This window comes from Salarias fasciatus, chromosome 4, assembly GCF_902148845.1.
Source record: "Salarias fasciatus chromosome 4, fSalaFa1.1, whole genome shotgun sequence".
Lineage (NCBI taxonomy): Eukaryota > Metazoa > Chordata > Actinopteri > Blenniiformes > Blenniidae > Salarias > Salarias fasciatus.
Window position 1 is genome coordinate 674,340 of NC_043748.1, and position 22,332 is coordinate 696,671.

A 22,332-nucleotide genomic window follows, 5' to 3' on the forward strand; every position below is an offset into this window, starting at 1 on the left:
CTGATAAGTGATCTCTGCTGGTGTGGGTGGGCGATGCTCAATCTGGTATTGTGTATGGAGGGATTTTGCCATTGGTCCAGACAAGAGGTTTGGGGGGCAGGCGTGGACTGAGCGGAGGTGAAAATACTTTTAACGATCTCACGAGAAAATATGAGATTTTACTGATTATTGTTTACATTGCAAAAACATGAGAACCGAACCGAATCGATCCGGATTCAAGTGAAACGCCTGCAACTGCTCAACTTCCGAAACAGGCTGGTTTGTTCCCCGCGGAGAGGAGGAAGGCGACTGGGGACCAACTTTGTTTTGATCGAGCTGGAAAGCCAGGACCCGAAATTCATCTCACCGCCGGGGGAGATAAAGATAGAGGGGGTAACTAACGCCAGCTTCAAGACATTATTTATACCTGGTGGAAAAACGCAGAATCTCGAGGGTCGCCATTGTGTGGGACGAGATACCCGACCTTATAAAGCACGACATGGTCCTCGGAGAGAGGGCTGTGATGGGGATCCCCGCTCAATAAGGAGCACGGAAAGGCGGGTTCGGGATACCCGGAGTTGTCGAGGCCTCCGAGGGGGGAATCCTCCGTCGTCTTCCCCGAGCCACACGGCGCGCTCTCGTGTCTTCATCGCGAACAATTAGCAACGCGAGGGACGCGGCTGTGGATGCGGCCTAGCCTGGGAGGATCTGCCGAGCACCGGGGAAACGACGGACACGGCTTCGGGCTTCACAGCAGGCCCTCCGGAGGACCGTGAATATATTACATTACAGTAAGTGTGCTGTTAGGGTTGTCGAAGAAAGGAATATGCGGGCTGAGGTGCGCTACAATGAGGCGTCGTGGCAGCAGCACCTGGAGACCCGAGCTGTTAGCATGCTTCATCACCGAAAGGCTAGCTCTACCGTGTGTCCATTAAACCGAACACAGGCACAAACAGACATTATATCGAGTCGTTTTTAATCCCACAGCTGTGATACACTCATATTTATATGTATTTGTGTTTATTACGGGATAAATCACGTCCAGCGTTGCTAGCTAGCGTTCACGGTTAGCCGTTAAATTGCAACGCTACGCTAACAGTAGGACTGTGGCTCATTTATCCATCGTTATGTTGTTTTTACAACCCCAGCTGATGGTTAGAATCTCTGCTGAGCCAGCATACGCGCAGATCCAAGTTAAAGACTAGCCATGTACTGTGGAAGCGGACACCAGCGCCGCTGTTATTTATTTAATGTATGGAAGTCACATATAACACAGTCCGCGTTGGGCGTGTAACTTCAGCGTTAACCTTTGCTCGAGCTAACAAGCCGGGCACTTATTGTCTATTGTGGCCTTTTCCCTGGCTGTGGTGTACTTGGCAGTCCCTCCATTAGTGACCTTTTCATAACTCCAGCGCCATGTAACTTGGGCCTATAATCCCAGGGCGTTATCACATGATGCTATAATTTTCCAGGCAGTGACTACACATCTGGTTCACGCCGTTAATGTATGCTCACCGTTCGCCATTGGTTGTATTTTTGGCCACTTAATGGTGCCAGTGTCTTGTTTTTTTCTTTTTAACTCAGTAACTGAGTGGCACAGCTGGTGCCAGGCTGAACACACATGATAATGTCAAACATCATTGTCAAGCCTATTGATGACTCAGAACAGGAATTTTCCACATCCATATAGCTAAAAACAGCCATGACTCATCACAACCGGTGCCTTTTGAAATAGTGATCCCTCACTCCCACTAGAATATTCCAGACTTCTCAGCGCTTTTCTTAATCTGTGCTCTTGTCTCCGCAGACATGATGGAAGAACTGCACAGCCTGGACCCCCGGCGGCAGGAGCTCCTGGAGGCTCGCTTCACCGGGGTCGGCGTGGCCAAGGTTTGTGTTACAGCGAAAGGTGGAGCAGGGCGCTCCTTCCTGTCCAAGTGCTTATAATCACAGATTTTCTCGATTACACTTTTTTTTTTCCCTCCTTGTTTGTGGATCTCTTCCTTTCTTTGTCTCCCTGTGCCTCGGTATCATTCCGCTGCTTGGCCTGGGTGAGCTTGGCCCTGCTCCTTTTCTTTGTCTGTCTCTGGAGAAGGTTGAGCTGTGTCTGTGTTTTTTGGCTGGTGCGATATGGCATCTCTCCCTGGCTCGTGATGCAGTGGCTGTATGTGCGAGCGGTGACGCCTGCCAGAAAGGCCACAGACGGGACAGGGGTGGTAGCGGGGAGGAGGAACGACGGCAGAGGAGGAATGTAGAAATAGTTCTTGACCAGGTGTAAGTGGAGGGGGGGCGTTTCAGCCTTCCGCCCCCTGGCTCGCTCCGTGGACGGAGCTGTCTTTGTGGAAGGTGATCTTGGAACAGTTAGGGAGCGAGAGTCGGCGCCAGGAGTGGGCCCCGTGCCAGCCATAGGCAGAGCCGAGCCCGGAGCATGGCATGGCTGCTGCCGCAGAGAAAATGGCGGCTTTTGCTAAGGCATCATGCCACAACCACCCCGTATGACAAGAGATGCAATGTGTGTGTGGGGCGGAGTGAGAGAGAGAAGTGTGTCAACAAATGGCTGTGAAGAAATATGGGTTGGTGGTCTAAAAGCTCTTCAATGTCACACGCTGGCTTCGGGGTTTTTTTCCCCTTGACCTTGGGCAGTGTGGCACTGCTGCTCCCTGCCATCACTGAGGTGGCATAAAAGACAGGAAAATTGTTCGCACCATTTCAGGACAAAGGAGCGCAACACCTTTTTGATAATCGAACAACAACGGCCAGAAATTGTTGCAGAGCATCGCCTCTTTCGAACACACCACCAAGATTTCTCTTTCGGGGTGGCGGCAGCAGCAGCGGCCGGGTAAAAAGGAAACTGTCATTCTTAGATCAAGCAAAAACCGACTCTTTCCCGAGAAGGGAAAATGGCTGAGGCCACGGTGAGCAGGAGGAAAATAGATGACATTATCTAAAGGTGACAGACAGACAGAGGAATACATCCCCAGCAGCATGCCTAATGCTCAGCCATTTTAGGAGGGTTCAGCGAGAGAGAGAGCTCCACTGTGCTCTGAATGACTAAGTGTCTCCCCCTGATTGGACAGTGCCTGCTGAATTCTGATGTGATTCATGTGATTGACAGGCGTCACCTAGGGAACCGGCTCTGGGACTGATGCAGGTCTACAGTCAGTGGGAAGTTAATGGTGATGGTATTTAGTCAAACCTCCGCATCGCTTTCCTTCGGATTCTCCACACCTTTCACTCAGCGTTTTCCAACTGTCTCTCCAACATGAGGGAGAAACGTTGATGTGCCGCATATATCTCTATGTTTAATTGCTTCCTGTGCGGTATGTTTTATGGATTGCGTGTGTTGTTTTAACAGGGCTCGGGTCAGAATCAAAATGAGTCATCCAATCAGAGTCTATGCAGTGTGGGCTCGCTCAGTGACAAAGAGCTAGAGGTCAGTCTCTCTTCCATATTTACAGGATTCCTTTCTGTGTTTTAATGCTAACCACGTCTCTGGTGATTTATGCCGCTTTTTCTTGACAGACTCCTGAGAAGAAGGCGAATGACCAGAGAGTGAGGAAACGTAAAGCTGACCACTTTGACGGCAGCCAAGGTAACGCCGTCCTCCTTGTCCGTCCGCCATGACCCTTTCACGGTCAGTCCATAAATATGAGCGTCCCGTTGACGTCAGGCGTCTCTCTTTCAGGCAAAGCCGGAGCGAGAGGACATAAAATTAGCGATTATTTCGAGGTGAGTGCCAGAAAACGCGTCCGTCCGTGTGTTCCAGCGCAGCTTTGATCTCACTCCAGCCTGGGATGCATCACTCTCACTCCTCAGCTTCTCACTCCTTCTCTTCTCTAACCTTCCACTGACTGCCTGTCTCCTCTTTCTCTGCGTACCTGTCAGTTTGCGGGAGGTAGCGGTCCTGGTACCAGCCCTGCCAGGGGAATTCCACCAGTAGTCCGCTCTTCCCCACAACACTCTCTGTCCAACCCCCCTGTCACGGTGAGCACGTTTGCTCCATGGTCTCTTCTGACTTTTTCATGCTTTTTATTTCCTCTCGGCACTCTTTCTCGCCTCTATCACCCCTGTCCAAAACACCAGAACAAAATCAATGGGTCGACTTTATAATCACTGACAGTGGAACTCGGTGATAAATGGTTAAAACCTGTGAGCTTCAGAAGCGATCGTAACATTTCTCGCTCGTGTCGTGTCTCTTCATGACTGGCAGCTCCAGGTCTTGACAAATTCTGTAATCTGATGAAATTGGCACATTGTTTCAGCCTGGGTGTGGGTGTGTGTGTGTAAAGTTGTGATTGGATGCGTCTCTCTGCCTCCCAGGTGCAGCAGGGAAGCCCCTCCTCCATCAGCTCAGCCACCACGGAGCACTCCACATGTTCTCTGAAGCCTGCGTCTCTTCACATGCTGCACAAAGCCACACAGGTACCGAGGCCGGATCATCCCTGCCTGTCATTTCAATCGTAATAGTGTTTTTTCAAAACGTGTCGATGTTGCTTGTTGCACTGCAGAACGATTGACGTTCATTAATACAAATACTCTCTGTGCTCGTCCCGTAGTCTGACCTTACTATAGAGAAACTAACAGCAATGGAGAACAACAAGAACTCCGACCTGGAGAAGAAGGAGGGCCGAATAGACGATTTGCTGCGGGTACTAATCTCATTACATTACATGCTGCTCTGCCTGCCTTTGTCACTGGGTTTTGAGAGCGTCATGCTCTGTTTGCTTCTCCCCACCTGAGGCATGTCAGAGACGAAGCAGCTCATTAATGTACACATAGAAAGCCAGAGCTTGTTCCCTGACGACGTCCCTGCTTGTGTTCAGGCGAACTGCGACCTCAGAAGACAAATTGATGAACAGCAGAGGATGCTGGAGCGATACAAAGAACGCCTCAACAAGTGTGTGACCATGTCCAAGAAGCTGCTGATTGAAAAGGTGAGTGATGGGGCGCTGCGACCCGAGCGGCAGGGCCTCAGGTCTGACGCCCGCTGTCTCCGCTCCCCAGTCCAAACAGGAGAAGATGGCCTGCCGGGACAAGAGCATGCAGGACCGGCTTCGGCTGGGCCACTTCACCACAGTCCGGCACGGGGCGTCCTTCACCGAGCAGTGGACCGACGGATACGCCTTCCAGAACCTCATCAAGTGAGGCTCTTCGTGTTTCCGCTGACCGAACCAGTGATAGAAATAATAATAATTCTGCTTACGTTGCCCTCTTAATGTCCGTTCCGTTTCCAGACAACAAGAAAGGATCAACTCCCAGCGGGAGGACATCGAAAGACAGAGGAAGCTGCTGGCGAAGCGCAAGCCCCCCTCCATGGCCCAGACCCCGCCCCCAAGCCTGGAGCAAAACAAACGCAAAAGCAAAACCAACGGAACAGAAAGCGAAGCGTACGAAACCCGCCGTCGTTTGTTTTCTCTCCTCTATCGGTTCTTTTTCCATCACTCGGGTTTAAACGTCCGCCGGGTTGTTTGTCCCTGCAGGTTATCGCAGGCGGAGTACCACGAGCAGGAGGAGATCTTCAAGTTAAGGCTAGGTCATCTGAAGAAGGTAATGCTTCATGTTTCTGATGATTTGTGTTTCTTTTTGTTTTTTTATTATTAATTTGATGAGTTGCGTAACTTTGGACGATGCTTTCTTGGCTGCAGGAAGAGGCTGAGATCCAGGCAGAGCTGGAGAGATTGGAGCGAGTGCGAAACCTGCACATACGAGAGCTGAAAAGAATCCACAACGAGGACAATTCACAGTACGAGTCTTCTTCACTTATACAATACACAGCATAGTGTGTGTGTATAGATCAACTCCTCTACAAGCTGATTGATTGGTTTTTCTCCCGTCCAGATTCAAAGATCACCCCACGCTAAATGACCGATACCTGCTGCTCCATTTACTGGGGCGAGGAGGTTTCAGTGAAGTTTACAAGGTGAGAGAGAGCAAGACATTCCTGAGCTGGAACCTTTTGCCATTTCCAGGCTGGTTTTCAGTCCTTTTTCTCCTTTTCCTGTCCTTGTGGTCACACTTTGTGGGTTCGCTTGTCCTTTGTAGAAGTTTCTTCAAAAATCAGCTGAAATCTTCCCCCACTTCCTGGTCATTTACATTCCACTTGTTGGTTTTTAATCAAGTATCTATAGTTTTTCGTTACATTCTTGTCAGTGAAATGACACAAACACACACATTACATCGGAACCTCGTGGCCCAATATTTCTTGCAGCTTTTTGGGAAACATTTCCTAAAACGCTGTTCTTTTCTGATATTTCCAACAGAAATGTGAATGATCTCCATCAAATTCTCCACACTCTCGTCAAAGTTTCTGCAACCGATTAACTCTTTACTGTTTAACTTCAGCGTAGTAAATAAACGTAGGAGGTTTTTCCATTAGAGGCGTCCAACAGATCCATTATCTAGTTGATGTTTAATGTATCTTCCACATGTCAAGCCAGTCGTCTTCTGCATATATTCCATGCTAAGCTCTTTCTCTGGTTTCTCTTTTTTGTAGTTGTGTGTCTTTTAATTTTAGCCTTTATTGCTGAAGTGTTTCTGTGAGAAAAGTCATTCTAGAGATTTCTAGATGTGGTCCAGTAGTCGGTCTGAAAGAGGTTCTGCTCAGAATGAGACAAATGAGGTTAGTTTGAGACGTAGAGTCATTTTTATTCTCCAACTGGAATGCGGTGTGTGTTTTCCAGGCCTTTGACCTAACAGAGCAGAGGTACGTCGCCGTCAAAATCCACCAGTTAAACAAGAACTGGAGGGACGAGAAGAAGGAGAACTATCACAAGTAGGTGTTGTCATTATTATATCGTCACAGAATTGATTTTACTTTTACCACAACTGCTTTATCTTCCCTCTTTGTTTTTTTGTTTCTTTTGCAGACATGCATGCAGAGAATATAGAATCCACAAAGAGCTGGACCACCCTCGAATAGTTAAACTCTACGACTACTTTTCACTCGACACTGACTCGTAAGTCCCGCTCCTTCCTACAAAACTGCTCTTCAAAGCTCTGTTTCGATCTGAAATGTGTGTGAACGCCCGTTCCCGTGTGGCGAGCAGCTTCTGCACGGTGCTGGAGTACTGCGAGGGCAACGACCTGGACTTCTACCTGAAGCAGCACAAGCTCATGTCGGAGAAAGAGGGCCGCTCCATCATCATGCAGATCGTCAACGCCCTCAAGTACCTCAACGAGATCAGACCGCCCATCATCCATTACGACCTGAAGCCCGGTGCGTGACGAGCCGCCGGGTTATCACCGCTGTCGTGTTTCTTATAATCCCAGGAAAAGAGGAGCGGGGTCCTCCGGTTCAGAGCAGAGCCGCTAAGCAGTTTTCTCCCCTCACAGGTAACATCCTGCTGGTGAACGGCACGGCCTGCGGGGAGATCAAGATCACAGACTTCGGCCTGTCGAAGATCATGGACGACGACAGCTACAACTCGGTGGACGGGATGGAGCTGACTTCCCAGGGGGCGGGGACGTACTGGTGAGGGACGGCCGGGACGCAGCGCCGAGCGAGCAGAGGAGCTTCAGACAGAGAGAGAGAGAGAAAACTAATGTTGATTCAGAATTTCTGAGCTCATAAAACGAGTGGGCACACACACACACACACACACACACACACACACACAGCCCAGCAGCTGATTGTTTCTGGCAGGTGGGATGAAGGCAGGAACAGGATGCAGACATATAGAAGATGGAACTTGAGGATTTTGTGGCGTTGCACTGCATGAGTGGCTTTTTAAAGAGGAAACGCTGTCAGTGATGAAGTGAGACTGTTCCTCAATGCCAGCGGGGGGGTGAGGGGGGGGCTGACGTCGACGTCTTTGATCGTCGATGTGTCGTGGAGACAAAACATAAGAGGATTATACATCACACAGCGTAAAACACCACTTACTGACATCAAAGTGTGTTTTTGGGCCGGAGGAGCGTTTCAGACGGTTTCTTGTCTCGGCGTAGCTGAGCGATGTCTCGGTTTGGTTGAAGGCTGTTCTCATCGCTGCTGGTCTGCAGGTGCAAACACAAAGACGGTTCAGCGACGAAGAGCCGCGTCACACAAACACACTGATTGCTCCTTCTTGATGAGAACTGGCTGCTGCTGCTCTCTGTTTGTTCTAACGTGGTGTTTTTGCTCCACATGTGGGAGCACAGAGCTGAAATGCTGCCGGGGGGAAAAAATGACTCGTACACAAATTGCGCCGTTACTGTGAAAAGCCCCCCCGAGGGCCTGGGGCGGTTTGATCCGGTTCGGTTCAGCGATTCACTCTCGGTTTTCTCCCCTCCAGGTACCTGCCCCCCGAGTGCTTTGTGGTCGGGAAGGAGCCCCCCAAAATCTCCAACAAGGTGGACGTCTGGTCCGTGGGAGTCATCTTCTACCAGTGTTTGTACGGCCGCAAGGTACGAGACGCCTTTTAACAAAACCGTTGAGCGCGAGAGAGAAACACGGCCGAGTGCTCCACTGACGCTTCTTCCTGGACCGTCCGCAGCCGTTCGGTCACAACCAGTCCCAGCAGGACATCCTGCAGGAGAACACCATCCTGAAGGCCACAGACGTCCAGTTCCCCCCGAAACCTGTAGTCACACCTGAAGCCAAGGTGAGCGCCCCGCCGCCGCCGCCTCCCGCCTCCCAGCGCAGAGCGCACACGTCTCAGTGTCCTCGTCCCCGTCTCCCCAGGCGTTCATAAGGCGCTGTCTAGTCTACCGTAAGGAGGACCGCATCGACGTGCACCAGCTGGCCAGCGACCCCTTCCTCATGCCCCACATCCGCAAGTCGGTGGCGTCCTCGGGCACGTCGGGCATGGCCGTGGCGTCCACGTCCAGCTCCTCCAACAGCAGCGCCTCAAACTGAGCCCCCGGGACGGACCGGGTCCATTCAGAGCGCGGGACGGGGGCGACGCCCCACCCCCCCACCCCCCACCCCGAAGAGTTCACAGGAAGTGGATGGGGTTGGTTGAGACGACATGGACGGGTTTAAAGGAAGGGGAGCTCCGCATGTCCCTTCACCCCTCCCCGTCGGTCCTGCTTTCTGGGGGGGAAACGTATAGAAGGGTGGCGTTGTCCTGGGGGTCAAAGCCCCGGATGACTCCCAGCCTTGGCTCTGTGTTCGGGGGGGGGGGCTGAAAGCGGGGTTCAGTGTTTGGGATATTTCTGTTCCGCTTTTAAAAAAAAAATAATAATAAAAAAGAAGAAGAAGAAAAAATGAAGTACAGAACTGCTTCAGCTTGGCCAGATGGGAAGGACTGGGAAGGCCTCACACACACTCACACACTCACAAACACACACCCCCTCCATGCATGAGCCGCTCTGCTCCCAGGCCCCCCCCCCCTCCAGCCGGTCCCTGTTCGATCCCGAATATCTCCGACACTGTCGTCCTCTCAGCCGTTCTGGGACCCCCCACCGCACCGCACCCCCACCGCCTGGCTTCAGTTCCGCCCTGGGTTTTATGACCCCCCCCCCCCCCCCCCCCCAAACTCCTGTGACCAAAGCGTAGACCTTCCAGCTGGTGGCAGTGTTCCACCTCAGTTTTTATAATGAATGGTTTCAGAGTGGCGTGGAAGCTGTGGAGGAGCGACCCCCCCCCTTTTACATTTTTTTAAAAGAAACTTTTCAATTGAACAGGTTTTATGGAGAAAACTGTTGTTTTCGAGTTGCCTTTAATTAGAACTGTTCTTGTTTTCGATCGAGTCCCCCCTCCTTTCCATAAACACATATTTATTTAGGTATGTTTGAATTTATTTTTGGCCAATAAAATGCAAGGGACTGGTTTATCTGATAGTACTGTTGGGGGATATTGGGCCTTAGCAGAAAGTTGCATAAACCATTAAATACTATTGGTTAAAATGTGAGCTTCTGTGTGATTGATCTACTTCCTTCACCCGCTGTGTGAAATACGACTTCCTGAAGGGTAAATTAGAAGCTGATCACCGTGTTAATCGATGCTTTTGACTGTGGCAGGGAACAGGAATACCTGGGGAGGTTCCCTCAGGACCTGGATCCACATTTGGTAAACATCTTAACTAATGCTTAGATAAGAGAATTCACTTCACATCGAAGGAATGAGTTGGAATATCTCAGATTTCTACTTATTTCTGAAATTATAAATCCCTGTTAGATCAAACAGCTGCAGCATTACTGTAATAGTTACTAAATTAGCAGCGATCACTGAGTTTTACCTGATAAAGTCCTGAAAAAGTGACATTTACCCTCCAGATGGAGGGAGGAGTGAAAAAGACTCAAATGAATCTCCACATGGTCTAAAACTACATGATTACAAGTAAAGCTATGGTAATTTAAAACTACTCTGTATTCTGTATCAAAAAGTCCTGTTCAAATGTACTCGGACAAAGTAATCAAAGTGTTTATATAATTCAGTTGCTCTGTTAACTGCAGGCTGTTCAACACTTTTGGTTCATTAAAATGATATTTTAGCAGTTTAATGAACACACTTCTCTGTTGAAAGGATGAACTATTTCCAAGAAAAACGTGGATAAGAACATTAAAATATGAAGTCAAACTGCGACTCTACCCAATAGCAAAATAAAATATTCAAACTGAAATATTTGTCAAAGTACAAGTAATCTGAGTATTAGTTATTCATGACCTCACACTGAGCAAAAGCCTGCATGATCCACACTCGTTCTGTCTGGGAATTTAACATTCTAGCAGATTTTATGTTTGAGATCCAGCACGTCCAGACGGCGGAGGAGAAGAGATCCACGGCGGTGACCTCAGGTGACCTTTACTCAAACTGCCTCTCCTCCACTTTACAGGAAGGACGGAGATGTGAAACAAACTGAGAAGTGATTTAAAAACAGGTGGTGAAGCAGCTCCACCGTGGGGTGGAGGTTAGTATTCTGAGCAGGAAGCTTCCTGGTTGGACTTGGTGGAGTCTGCATGTTCCTCCTGTGCACGCAGGGGTTTTACTCTGATTTCCTTCTATAGTCCAAAAAACCTGCATTTGAGCTGAGTTAGTGACTTTAAATTCACTGCAGATGTAGATATGGATGTGTTTACTGTGTTTGTCCTGCATTCACTCATCATTTAGGTTGTATTTGTCCCCTATGAGGACAGCAGCAGCAGCAGCAGCAGCAGCAGCAGACTCTACTAACATGGAACACCAAATGTTAAATATAAAAGAAACAAACAGCACGATAAAACAGAAATACGTAAAACTATAATGTACAAGAAGCGAAAACTGCAAAAACATGGACACACCCATGGAATGTACAGAGTGTGAAATGCAATGTGTGTGTGTGTGTGTGTGTGTGTGTAACACAGCAGCACCCTCAGCTTGTTGCTACAGTCGCTCTTATGGTTTTTCATGTTAAACTGAATTGACTCAGTATGTCAGGCGTGCACACCTGGACCTAAACCAATGCCATTAAATGCCGACGTGATTAAATTTACACCATCATATTTGGACTGGTTATTTCCCCGCATGACGTCATGAAGGGATAATCTGTTTGAGGCGTTTGACTTTTTTTTTCTTACAAACTTTGTAAAAAAAAAAACAGCCACGTGCAGCTTCACTACGTATTGAGGTCATTCTTTTAGTTCTGCAACAGAAGCGTGAATGAAAGGCCCCCGAACCTCACTTTGGATACCACACACACACACACACTCACTCACACACGCATGCAGACACGCGCACGGCGCTGCTCTGGCTCCATTCATTGCGGTCCTCGGTGGGAGGCGGACGGACGGAGCTCTGGCGGCGCGGCGGTCAAACTAAACTCTGCTCCAGCCGCAGCTGCTCCGGATTCACTCTCCCTCTTCCTTTGTTTGGCGGATTTTATTTCGCATTTTCGCGGCGTGTCTCGTGCTCTTCGTACTTGCGGAGCATGCAGGGGAACGAGCGCCGGCGGAGCGCGGACGCAGGAGCAGCGCGGACACGTCGGAAACTCGGAGCGTACAAATGCACTTTGTATTTATTCATCTTCAGTCTGGAGCTGAAGAGGAGCCTGACGGGTGAGGAGGGAGAAAAGCCGCTCCGTTCCTGCAGAAGTTTGGCTTTTAGGGGGTAAAGTTGGGGGGAACGAGGCTGCGCTTTGGGTGCAGTATTTGCTTTTCGCTCGGAAAAATGCGTGTGAACGCTGCGTAATGTGGATTTGGTGCGTCGGTATGCCACGAACCAAAAAGTCCGAGTGCTGAGTGGAACCAGATGTGGAGAGGAGGAAAAACCGAGGGGGGAGGAAGGAGGAGGAGGAGGAGGAGGGGGAGGAAGGAGAGGATTACTTTCTGTATTGTGATTTCTATTTATGCGTAAAAGTTGATTTGAACGCGTCGGGCGGAGGAGAGCTGTTTTTCAGGCCGCCGCCGCTTCATTTGGCACCCTGCGGCCAGATGTGACCTTTAGCGTCCTGTTCAGGCGGTAATTAACACATTCAGTCCATCTGAGCGGCTTCCAGGCCATTACAGTCAGAAAAACTAAAAAACAGACCAGTTTGTCAGTTTCCTCTCGCAAAAGTTTATTTCTAAAACCTTTTTTGCCTTAATCCCACACATGGATTCATTTACCTGTCGGTTTAAAGTCTCCCAGTATCCCAGGCTTGTGAATGAATGTGGGAATACTTTAAAATCTGGGTCAACCCAAATCCTGCAACATAAAAACACCATCAAAGATCAAAGAATGTGTTACTGTATATTCGCATAAATTCCTCTTTTCCACATTTTAGAAGTTAAAGCTTACTGTAATGCTGATGCTTCACTCCCCTGAGTACATAGAGATGCTGGAAGATGTGAGGGTTTGTCAGTTTTCTGAAATGTTCCTCGACTCATCCGTTGTTTGGTAGGTCTGTGTGGAATAAGAGAGAAAGCTCTGGAGTTGAGATCATTCTTTAAACTGGCAGCAACGCTCCGTTCACAGTTTAAGTGTGAAAGAACGACCGGCTGAAATATGTTTCTATTCTAATGCACAGTTCTCAGAAATAGACGCGGGTTTGACTTCTCACCAGTTAAAACTCACAGTAACACACTGTGTGGGCGTGATGGGAGGATTCGGCGGCGTTCTCTTCGCTTTTCTCGCTCTGCTTTCTAAATCTGTTTGGCCGTCTCCCTCCTTCCCTCTGCTTTGCTCCTCTGTCTCTGAGTGTGGCTACAAAATGCAAATATGCACTTTTAACCCCCCCCCCCCATGCCTCCGGGATGAGGTTAAAAGCGTCCAGTTTGGGTTTCTTCAGAGGCCAGACCACCATAAAACACCAATGAAACAAACACGGCGGCTGGAATTTCCTGTCTGTTTGCTGCTTTGTGTTTTATCACGGAGCTGTTTTACTGTTTCCATCACAGGAAGACGCTCACAGCTGGTCATAGAAAGCAGGCTGCTGGTTAGGTTTAGTTAACTTTGAGTCCTGGTGGGTGTCAGAGGGTTGATGGGTGTTTTCCACTGAGGAGGCGGCGGTTCTGGGAGCGCTGCTGGTTGTTCTTGGCCCCGGTGCTCTGAGTCTGAGGAGGAGAGGATGGGATCACAGCAGGGGGGCTGTTGTGGCTCGGCTTTCACGGGGCTCAATGGCTTAAAGTTAATCTGGAATTCTGCACTCTCTCTGATTGCCGCGCCGCTCCTCTCACATCAAACATCCCGCGGCGTCGCCTCCAGGACCAGCATGAAAACTAGTGTTTGGATTTGACTCCGGCTCGGCCTGGTTCCCACAGCGAAGCGAAGCTCGCAATCGAACCCCGACGCCTTGTTTCAGAGCTTTAATTTTCCAGACGATGGAAACACTCGGCTCCAGTGAGCGAGACGCTCATCTGGCGGTAAAATGATGGAGCAGGTGGGACGATCGGATCTGACTGATTACTATTTTTCTGAATGGAGCTCTTGATGAGACTCCCTATTGTCTCTGCATCCCGCAACTCCAAACAGGAGATTTGAAGTGTTTGGGGCTAAGAGGGCGGAAACAAGTCCGGGTCGAGTTTTTCAAGCCAAATCCCGCTGATCCTCCCCAAACAGCCGACATCCGGGCCTCCAGTTTCACTTTCCTGCCTCCATTTCTGCCCACCAGGACAGGTTTCTATCATTATATTCGACATTCTGATAACTTTAAAGTCACTCTTCCATCTCTAAACACAGTGAATGATGCGGAATGTTGTGAAAACCTGGAGTTGTGGCGCATTAAAGCCCAGCAGGTCTGAATGGTCTGGGATTCCGAGAAGAACAAACAGAGCAGAAAAACAGCAGCGGTGAGCGGCTGTCGGGTTTTATTCCCGAAACTGCAGTCACAGAGTCTGGCTCGCAGCCACGGAGGTTCACGGCCTCGCCGTTCGGCTCACATCTGGTTTGTTTTGGGCGTTTCAGGCGTTCGTGTGAACGTCTGAAGGCCTTCTGGGGTGAGCTGTCGCTGCTCACCTTCACACGGCCCAACAAGGAGGTGAAACTTTTCAAAACACATGCGGCCACTTTTCACAGTTTATTGCTCTTCCTCTCTGTAATTCCTTCCCTTCCCGTGTTCGGAGTCTGGTTGGGGTTGTTAGAGGCGTGCGTCGTGCCGACGACCCAGAGTCCGCAGATCAAACTCAGGCAGCATTAATAGATATCGATCTGGCCTCCTGCCACATTAGCTGCTAACAACAAGTTGTGGTTGTGGTCAGCGTTATTGACCGCCGCTGTTGTTTCCCTCTCTCTGCGCAGCGCCGCTGGAGTCTGACGACTTTGCTTTCTTCCTTGAGGGCGCTGACGGGTGCCTGGGCGTGCGGGACGGCTCCTTCTTCCTGTCGCCGTCCTGCGAGGACGCCGCCCAGCGCTGGAAGTGGGTGACCCGGGGCCGCCTGTTCAACCTCGGGTCCTCGCTGTGCCTGGGCGTGAACACGGGCAACGCCACCCACCCGCCGGACAAGTCCCCCGTGGGCGTGTACACGTGCGACCGCGAGCCCCCCAGGGTGCGCTGGACCTGGAACTGTGGCCTGGTGCTGGAGCAGCTGAACAGCTACCTGCCCTCCACCTCCATCTGGAACGCCTCCGCCTCCGCCTCCAGCCTCAAGTGGACCGTGCACGGCGGCGTGCAGGACCTGTGCTCCAAAACATATCGAGGTTTGTGGCCGATATTTATCGATATCGATATTAAAAGAAAAACAAGTTTCCAAGATGATTTTACATACTGAAAATCTGTGAGAAAAAATATGAAAAATGTATTATTTTTCTATTTTCCAAACCTTCAAATACTAAACACAAAACAAACAGTAATAAATCAATAAATATGTAGTAAATAACAGTGTAACTTCAGAATAACTTTAGAATCTGTTGCAAGTTCCTCCATGAAAGTTCAGTTTGCTTTGACAGTTTTATAACTTATGTCAGTTTTAACTAAAATCCATGAAATAGACTCAATCAGAAATATCAGAACATATCCTGAAGACATTCTCACGCATCAAGTTTTACTCATTAAACCCATACCGATATCAGCACTGATATGTTGGATCCCGTATTGATATTTCAAGCTGAAAATCTTCAGTGTTTCTCTCAAAATCTGTGTGTTAGGCGCCTTACACACTGTGTGTGGTGTCACTCAGAGCTGAACTCCATTATAATCCGTGTGTTTACATGGGACTTTATTTCTCTGTAAATCTGAATAAAGCTCAATTCTGCTCTAAAAATGACCATATAAACGTCTGAAAACTTTGTTTAGAATTAAGTTTGAATTAATGCTGAACTAAAAACACCATGTATTTCATGGTGCTCCTGTGACTGAGTGTGGTTACATGGCATGTAACCACACTCAATGACAGGAGCGTGAAGAACTTCAACCAAACACCTTTTCATTAGAAGCAGAAAAACAAGCCGCCTGTGTGCAGAAAGTGAAAAGGAATGAATCTGATGTGAGAATACTCCCATAAAGACGACGTTTGGCGAGCATTAGACACCAGATCGAGAGATAAGTTAGCATGTAACACAGGAATTTAATTAAAAGAATATAATAAATATCCTAAAAGAAGATTGTTATCTTGATGTCTTGAAATAATGTCTGTGATCTGATCTTCATCTCTGTGATTAGTGTCAAAACACACTTTGTATTTAAGAGTTATGCATTTGAATAAGTCCAAACAGTACTGTGAATTATACACCAGGAAACAGCGGAGTGTGTCTGTTGCCGTGTTCTCCAAACTCCCGGTTCATGTTCTGGACTCTCATGTCCACCGCAGAGGGCAGACTCCTGTTTTCGCTCTCTGCAGTGGATTAACTTTGATGTTGAGGGGAATAATCCAGCATTTCACTGAGCGTCGTCTCTGGTCCTGACATGAAGACCGAACTGAACTCAGCAGAGGAACGTCAAATCTTTATTGTCCTGAGTTTAAGGTTCTGCTCTCAGGCTGGTTTGATTATTTCTACATTTCCAGTTTTTCTCTGAGCTTAATGCTCTGTCCTCTGGATTAATTTCTCCGGGGTTCTTCCAGGACTCGTCACGCTGAACAACCTCCAGCTTAAATCCAGCGTTTCCAGCTGTGGACAGATTCATGCCTCAGCTCTTTAAATGACTCTTCCAACTCTTTCCAGCTTTCTTTTAAAGTTCTTCCTGCTCCAGATTCGTTAGTGCTGGAGAGTAGCAGCCTTGTTTTCTCTGTTTCCTATTATTCAAATTACATCCAATCTCATTTTATTCACCTGACCAGAGTCCAGTGACTGTGTGTTGGTCGTCGAAATAGAAAGACTAGATCAAGTTTCCATGTTTGACATGAGCAGATTCAAATATGTTGTACTTTAATTTAGAATTCATCCCTTTAATTCACCAAAAAAGTTTTTTAATTTAGTTTTAAACTTCATAAGTGAGTGTAATTCAGACTTTGCGGATGGGTTTAGCAGATCTCCTCTGCCGTGCTCGTCACAGCTGCATCTGATCAAATGCTGCTGTGAGGAAATGTTGGCGGGCGAGCGGCGGCCTGCCAGCCACCAATCCAAGGAAAGCAATGCCAGTGTTGGTATTCTACAGTAAACGGTCGCCTGGTTCCATCAAACCCAGAATTTCCTCTTTTGCAGTTTTTTTTTCTTCAATCTTTCTCGTTTGCATTTACGAAGCAGCGTTAGTTTGTCCGTGCAGTGGATGTGTGCGCTGCAGAGGAATGCCTGTGACATTAGTCAGCCGAGCAGCAGCTCTCTGCCGCCGCCGCCGCAGCCGGCCGGCGCTGGAGACGAGCGGGACGCTCCAGAAATCTCTCCTCCCTGCTTCTAACATGTCTGCCCTACTTTCCCCCACCGGCCGGGTTTTGGTGACGCTGCAGGTTCAGCCCCTCCCTCTCTCTCTCTCTCTCTCTCTCTCTCTCTCTCTCTCTCTCTCTCTCTCTCTCTCTCTCTGTCTCTTTCCTTCACCACACACTCCACCTGTGGAATGTTGAGGCTCGGACGGCGTTTTCAGCTGAACTGCATAAATCAGCTGAACTGGCCCGTAGCTCCGAAAATAGAATGAACCAGAGTGGAAGAGATCAGACTAGAAAGTGATGAATGTGACGGTCTGAGTATAACAATATTTTCATTTTAATGTCTTGTGTATCATTTAATTGTCATTTAAAAGATCAATTGATTATGTAGGGTTGAGTTTGAGTGTAAATTTAAATTAAAGAAAATAAATTAAAAAACGAATATTTGTTTTTATCAGAATATTTAAAGCCTTTTTTTGTCCAGAGTCTTGTTTTAATGCTCTTTGCTCTGCTGACCGCTGTCCTCCTCTGCTGTTTTGACTGGAACACAATCCTCTTGTTTTGCAGCGTGTGTTTGATTGTTCAAGCTGCTGAGCAAACACGAGCTATTTCGGTTCAGACCCGCGGGATTTAGGGTGGTGCGTGTTGTGTTTTCGGTTCCTCCAGAGATCTACACCATCCAGGGGAACTCCCACGGCCGGCCCTGCTACCTGCCCTTCCTCTACGACGGCCAGTGGTTCCACGGCTGCACCAGCATCGGCCGCGAGGACGGCCACCTGTGGTGCGCCACCACCTACGACTACGGCAAGGACGAGCGCTGGGGCTTCTGCCCCGTCAAGAGTACGTGGCCGTCCGGCAGGTCGTCTCCCCCCCGTCTCTTTCCCCCCGTCCCTCCAGTCTGACCGTGTCCTCGCCGCCTCCCTTCAGGCGGCGGCTGCGAGACGTTCTGGGACACCGACCCGCTGACGGACAGCTGCTACCAGTTCAACTTCCAGGCCACGCTGTCGTGGAGCGAGGCCCGGATCAGCTGCCAGCAGCAGGAGTCCGACCTGCTGAGCATCACCAAGCTGCACGAGCAGACCTACATCAACGGTGAGGCCGGAGGACCCGCCTGCAGACGCAAACAGGACGTGTCTTAACGGAAACAGAGCGGGGATAGAGCGGAGAAGTCCAAACTTTATCCTTGTTTTAGTGTTGAAAAGTAAAAGTACGCATCTCAGATGCGTACTTTTACTTTTCAACACTAAAACAAGGATACGCTACCTTTCACATAACATATGGTTAGATAGAGGCTGAAGCACTTTACCCACTGTGGAAAAACCCTTGATTTCCTTCAACAAACCTCATATTCATCATTTCATTTCGTGTCTGCCCATCAAGCTCTCGCTGCCCCGTGAGAAGCTTGACGAGGATTTTAATAGCAGAGAAATTTGCCGTGCGCAAACAACAGACCGTTGGGTTTGCATATTCACTCTCCCAGCGGGAATAATTGATTTTTAGCTTGCCGTCACCCTTCTGCCAATATTAGCCCGCATTCAGGCTAGTCTTACGTAACGCTCTCCCCAGCCGGCGCAGCGGCGACGGTCTCGTTAACGCCGACGCTGAGCCGCTTCCTGTCACTGACACGAGGTGTGTGTTCAGGTTTACTCACTGGATACAACGCTGATCTGTGGATCGGCCTCAACGACCTGGACATCCAGGGGGGGTGGCAGTGGACCGACGCCTCGCCGCTCAAATACCTCAACTGGGAGCCAGGTCAGGCGGTGAACACACTCCCAGCTTGAAGAGTGTGTGTGTGTGTGTGTGTGTGTGTGTGTGTGTGTGACGTTTTGTTAGAAATACCTTTTGTGTTTCGTCTCAGACCAGCCGAACCACGCCGATGAGGAGAACTGCGCCGTGATCCGGACCGAGTCCTCCGGCCGCTGGCAGAACCGGGACTGCTCCGTCGCTCTGCCGTACGTCTGCAAGAAGAGGCCCAACGCGACCCTCGACCCCTTCACTACCGGTCAGTGGAGAAGAGCTCCGGGTCACCGCCGACGACCGGATGCTGACGAGAACGTCTTTGGTTCCTCAGACTCGTGGGCGGACGACGAGAAGTACGACTGCGACGTGGGCTGGCAGGCCTTCCAGGCCGGATGCTACAAGCTGGCCTCGGAGAAGACCGACTGGGACGCCGCCCAGAAGACCTGCCAGAAGATGGAGGCCAACCTGGTCAGCATCCACACGCTGCCCGAGCTCGAGTTCATCCTGCGCAGCCTGAAGAAAGGTCAACACACACACACGGCTTTCACTTTCAGACTAATCACTGCGCTCACCTTGGACTTGAATTTTATCCTCAGCTTTCCCTCCAGAAGCTGAACCCGAGGAACAAAGCTGAAGCTTTGACGGCTTTATAAGCATTCCAGACGTGGACATCAGGGAGTTTGACATTTGTTGGTCGAATGTGGAATTAAATATTGTCACTCTCGACCAAGGACTAACAGAGAATGGGAGTGTGTGTCTGTAATGTTGACGTCCATCAAGTTCAAACAGAGGCGACTGAAATCTCTGCTGCCTTTCAGATTCTGCTAAAACTCAACAGAATATAAAAGTAATCACGGTTAAGAAAAGTGTCATAATGATAAAAATGAATTAGCTTTATGTATAATTTAATTTAACAGTGATTCAAGCAGCTTTTCAGGCCACAAAGGGAGTGAAAATAATGAGAGGAAATAGGAATTCATTGGGTTTTTGTGATTTTCCCTCCACCCATTTGATCTGGTTGTATCCAGAGTTGTGTTGTGTTGAAGCTGATCTCAGCGGACTGTGTGTGACGGCAGAGTCCAGCCTGGACAGGAAGCCAGTCCATCAGTCCATCAGGGGCAAATAGAGGGAGACACACAGTCACACACACTCACACTCACACAGTCACACACACTCACGCTCACACCTGTCAGCTCAACTGTGGCGGGAAACTGGAGGGTCTCCAGTGAAAACCCCACTGTCCATCCATCCACCCATCATCCAACCATCATCCAACCATCCATTGTCCATCCAACCATCCATCCCTCATCCATTCACCCATCATCCATCCATTATCCTACCATCCATGATCCAACCATCCATCCACCGATTGTCCGTCCAACCATCCATCCCTCATCCATCCATCCATCATCCATCCATCTGTGCATTCATCCATTACCTATCCATTATCAGTCCATCTACCCATCCATCCATCCAGATATAAATCATCCATCCATCCATCTATTATCCCTCTGTTCATCCATCCATCCATCCATCCATCCATCCATCATCCCTCTGTTTACCCATCTTTCTGTCCATCCGTACATTTATCCTTACATTCGTTCATCCATCCATCCATCCAACATTCATCCATCTATCTAAAATGCATCTGTCCATCATCCAGCCATCTAACATTTATCCATCCATCCATTATCCAACCGCCGATCGATCAATCAATCCATCCAGCCATCCATAATCAGTCTGTCCATCCATCCTTCCATCTAATATTCATCCATCCATCATCCCTCCATTCATCCATCTGTCTATCCTATGTCTATCCATCCAATTTTCATCCGTCCATCATCCGATCAAAGACCTCCTTCATTAGTGTCTCAGACTCTCTCCAGCTCAGCACTAATGGCCGACGGCAGAGCCAGACTGTGAAGCTTTTCATAATAAGCGGCTGAACTGCAGGAATAAAGTTTTGACATTTTGACAGATTTATGATTATCCCAGACAGGACAGTCTGCCATTTTGACATTTGTTGTTTAAATGTGAATTCAGACATCGTCACGCTTGAGGAAAGATTGAAGAGGGATCAGAAGTGCTGCAAGTTCAAACAGAGTTCATTCAGACCTGTCAGGACTCTTTACTTTTTTGTTCTCATTCCACTAAAAAAAGCAAACATGTTCATATTTGAGCTCTGATTTGAATATAGGGTTTGAAAGCAAATTAAAAAATATAATTTTTTTCTCCACATTTTGTTTTACTTTCTTGATAAAATTGATCATATAAATAATTGATAATAAATAGAGGTTGTTGTAGCACCATTCCTCTCCTCAGGAAAGAGGTTTTTCCAGCTCATGTCGTCCCGCTGTGTCGTCTCACAGACATCGACCAGCTGTGGATCGGGCTGCACGACACCGACATGCAGATGGACTTCCAGTGGACCGACCACACGCCCGTCATCTTCACCTACTGGCACCCGTTCGAACCCAACAACTTCCGCAACACCCAGGAGGACTGCGTGTCCATCTGGGGAGCTGTGAGTGACCCTCGCCGTGACCCCTGCAGCCTCCACCCCCCCCACACTGACTCAGCCTGTCATGGACGTGCTGCCGTCTCCTCCTCTTGTATATACTCACCAGCTGCTCTGCCTCTGCCTCTGTGCTTGTGTCTGGCCGGTATGTGCAGGAGGGCCGATGGGATGACAGCCCCTGTAATCTGACGCTGCCCTCCATCTGTAAGAAGCCAGGAACAAAGAATGATGGGAAGCCTCGGCACCAAGACTGCAAACAAGTACGGCCTCCTCTCCCTCTTGGCATTCACCGCTTTACACTTCATTTTCTGCCTGACATTTTCTGTTTATGCTTCATGTCACTCAGATGTTTGTTTGTTTTTTTTCTTCCCTGCTGTGGAACTCTCTCCAGAACTTTTTCTATACTGTTCAGATCTGCAGTGATTCCAGTCAGTGACATTTATCATTCTAAACATTTCAGCCACTCCTTCACCGTTGCCCTGCAGCTCCTCTTTCTCTCACTTTTCGTCACTCAGACTGTTACAGTAATATGAATCTCGCTCTTATTACACAGACAGTTACTACCAGTCAACACTTCTCTATTCCAGTGTTTTTCCACGTTTTTTTTCCTTGGACTCCCCTTTTAAGAAAGGCTGTGGACTCTCTATGATCTGTTTTTTCTCCAAACACACACCCACTCTCACCAACACTGAAGAGAGAGGAGCCTTCAAAATAAAAGCCTCTGGCTGTGTCCCAGGTGTTTCGTGATGGCTTCTTTCGACAAGTACAAATACAATTTAGTTCATCTCAAGAGCAGCAGAAAAAAGTAGCATGATAACCTATAAATCAGAATTATTTTAGTCTAAGGCTCGCTGGGAAAGATATTCAACTGTGCAAGTTTCATTACAGACTTTTGGAGTCATTGAAGAAAATGATGTGTAATTTTTATTTGTAGCATAGGAATGCTAGAATGCTAATGTTAGCAACAGTAGTAATATTGCTTT

The 22,332-nt window shown here is 48.7% G+C and overlaps 2 protein-coding genes and 1 long non-coding RNA gene across 5 annotated transcripts in view; 2 read left to right on the forward strand and 1 right to left on the reverse strand.

Moving 5' to 3' along the window:
* On the forward strand, nt 1-9,729 carry tlk2 (tousled-like kinase 2). 3 transcript variants are annotated; one of them, XM_030088910.1, is made up of 21 exons: nt 4-770; nt 1,787-1,869; nt 3,335-3,412; nt 3,502-3,571; nt 3,665-3,708; nt 3,865-3,963; nt 4,300-4,401; nt 4,536-4,628; nt 4,803-4,913; nt 4,984-5,120; nt 5,214-5,366; nt 5,460-5,526; nt 5,625-5,722; nt 5,818-5,899; nt 6,660-6,751; nt 6,846-6,935; nt 7,026-7,195; nt 7,312-7,450; nt 8,250-8,361; nt 8,451-8,558; nt 8,639-9,729. In XM_030088910.1, the coding sequence occupies exons 2-21, from the start codon at nt 1,789-1,791 to the stop codon at nt 8,810-8,812; spliced, it is 2,100 nt and encodes a 699-aa protein (XP_029944770.1). In that variant the 5' UTR covers nt 4-770; nt 1,787-1,788; the 3' UTR covers nt 8,813-9,729. The 3 variants fall into 3 exon arrangements, with proteins under 3 accessions (XP_029944769.1, XP_029944771.1, XP_029944770.1); XM_030088909.1 differs by having other exon boundaries at nt 1-770; nt 5,214-5,526; XM_030088911.1 differs by lacking the exon at nt 3,865-3,963 and having other exon boundaries at nt 2-770; nt 5,214-5,526.
* LOC115386563 (uncharacterized) lies at nt 7,862-12,786 on the reverse strand. Its single transcript, XR_003931309.1, has 3 exons — nt 12,653-12,786; nt 12,481-12,559; nt 7,862-7,971 (listed from the first exon to the last, which is right to left on the reverse strand). It is a non-coding gene; the product is annotated as an uncharacterized LOC115386563 (long non-coding RNA).
* Nucleotides 11,805-22,332, forward strand: part of mrc2 (mannose receptor, C-type 2) — a 23,319-nt gene continuing 12,791 nt past the window's right edge. The window contains exons 1-9 of the mRNA XM_030088906.1: nt 11,805-11,931; nt 14,591-14,989; nt 17,755-17,928; nt 18,016-18,180; nt 18,730-18,843; nt 18,950-19,093; nt 19,163-19,354; nt 21,201-21,355; nt 21,505-21,609. Coding sequence (XP_029944766.1) covers nt 11,805-11,931; nt 14,591-14,989; nt 17,755-17,928; nt 18,016-18,180; nt 18,730-18,843; nt 18,950-19,093; nt 19,163-19,354; nt 21,201-21,355; nt 21,505-21,609 — 1,575 coding nt within the window. The remainder of the gene's footprint in view (nt 11,932-14,590; nt 14,990-17,754; nt 17,929-18,015; nt 18,181-18,729; nt 18,844-18,949; nt 19,094-19,162; nt 19,355-21,200; nt 21,356-21,504; nt 21,610-22,332) is intronic.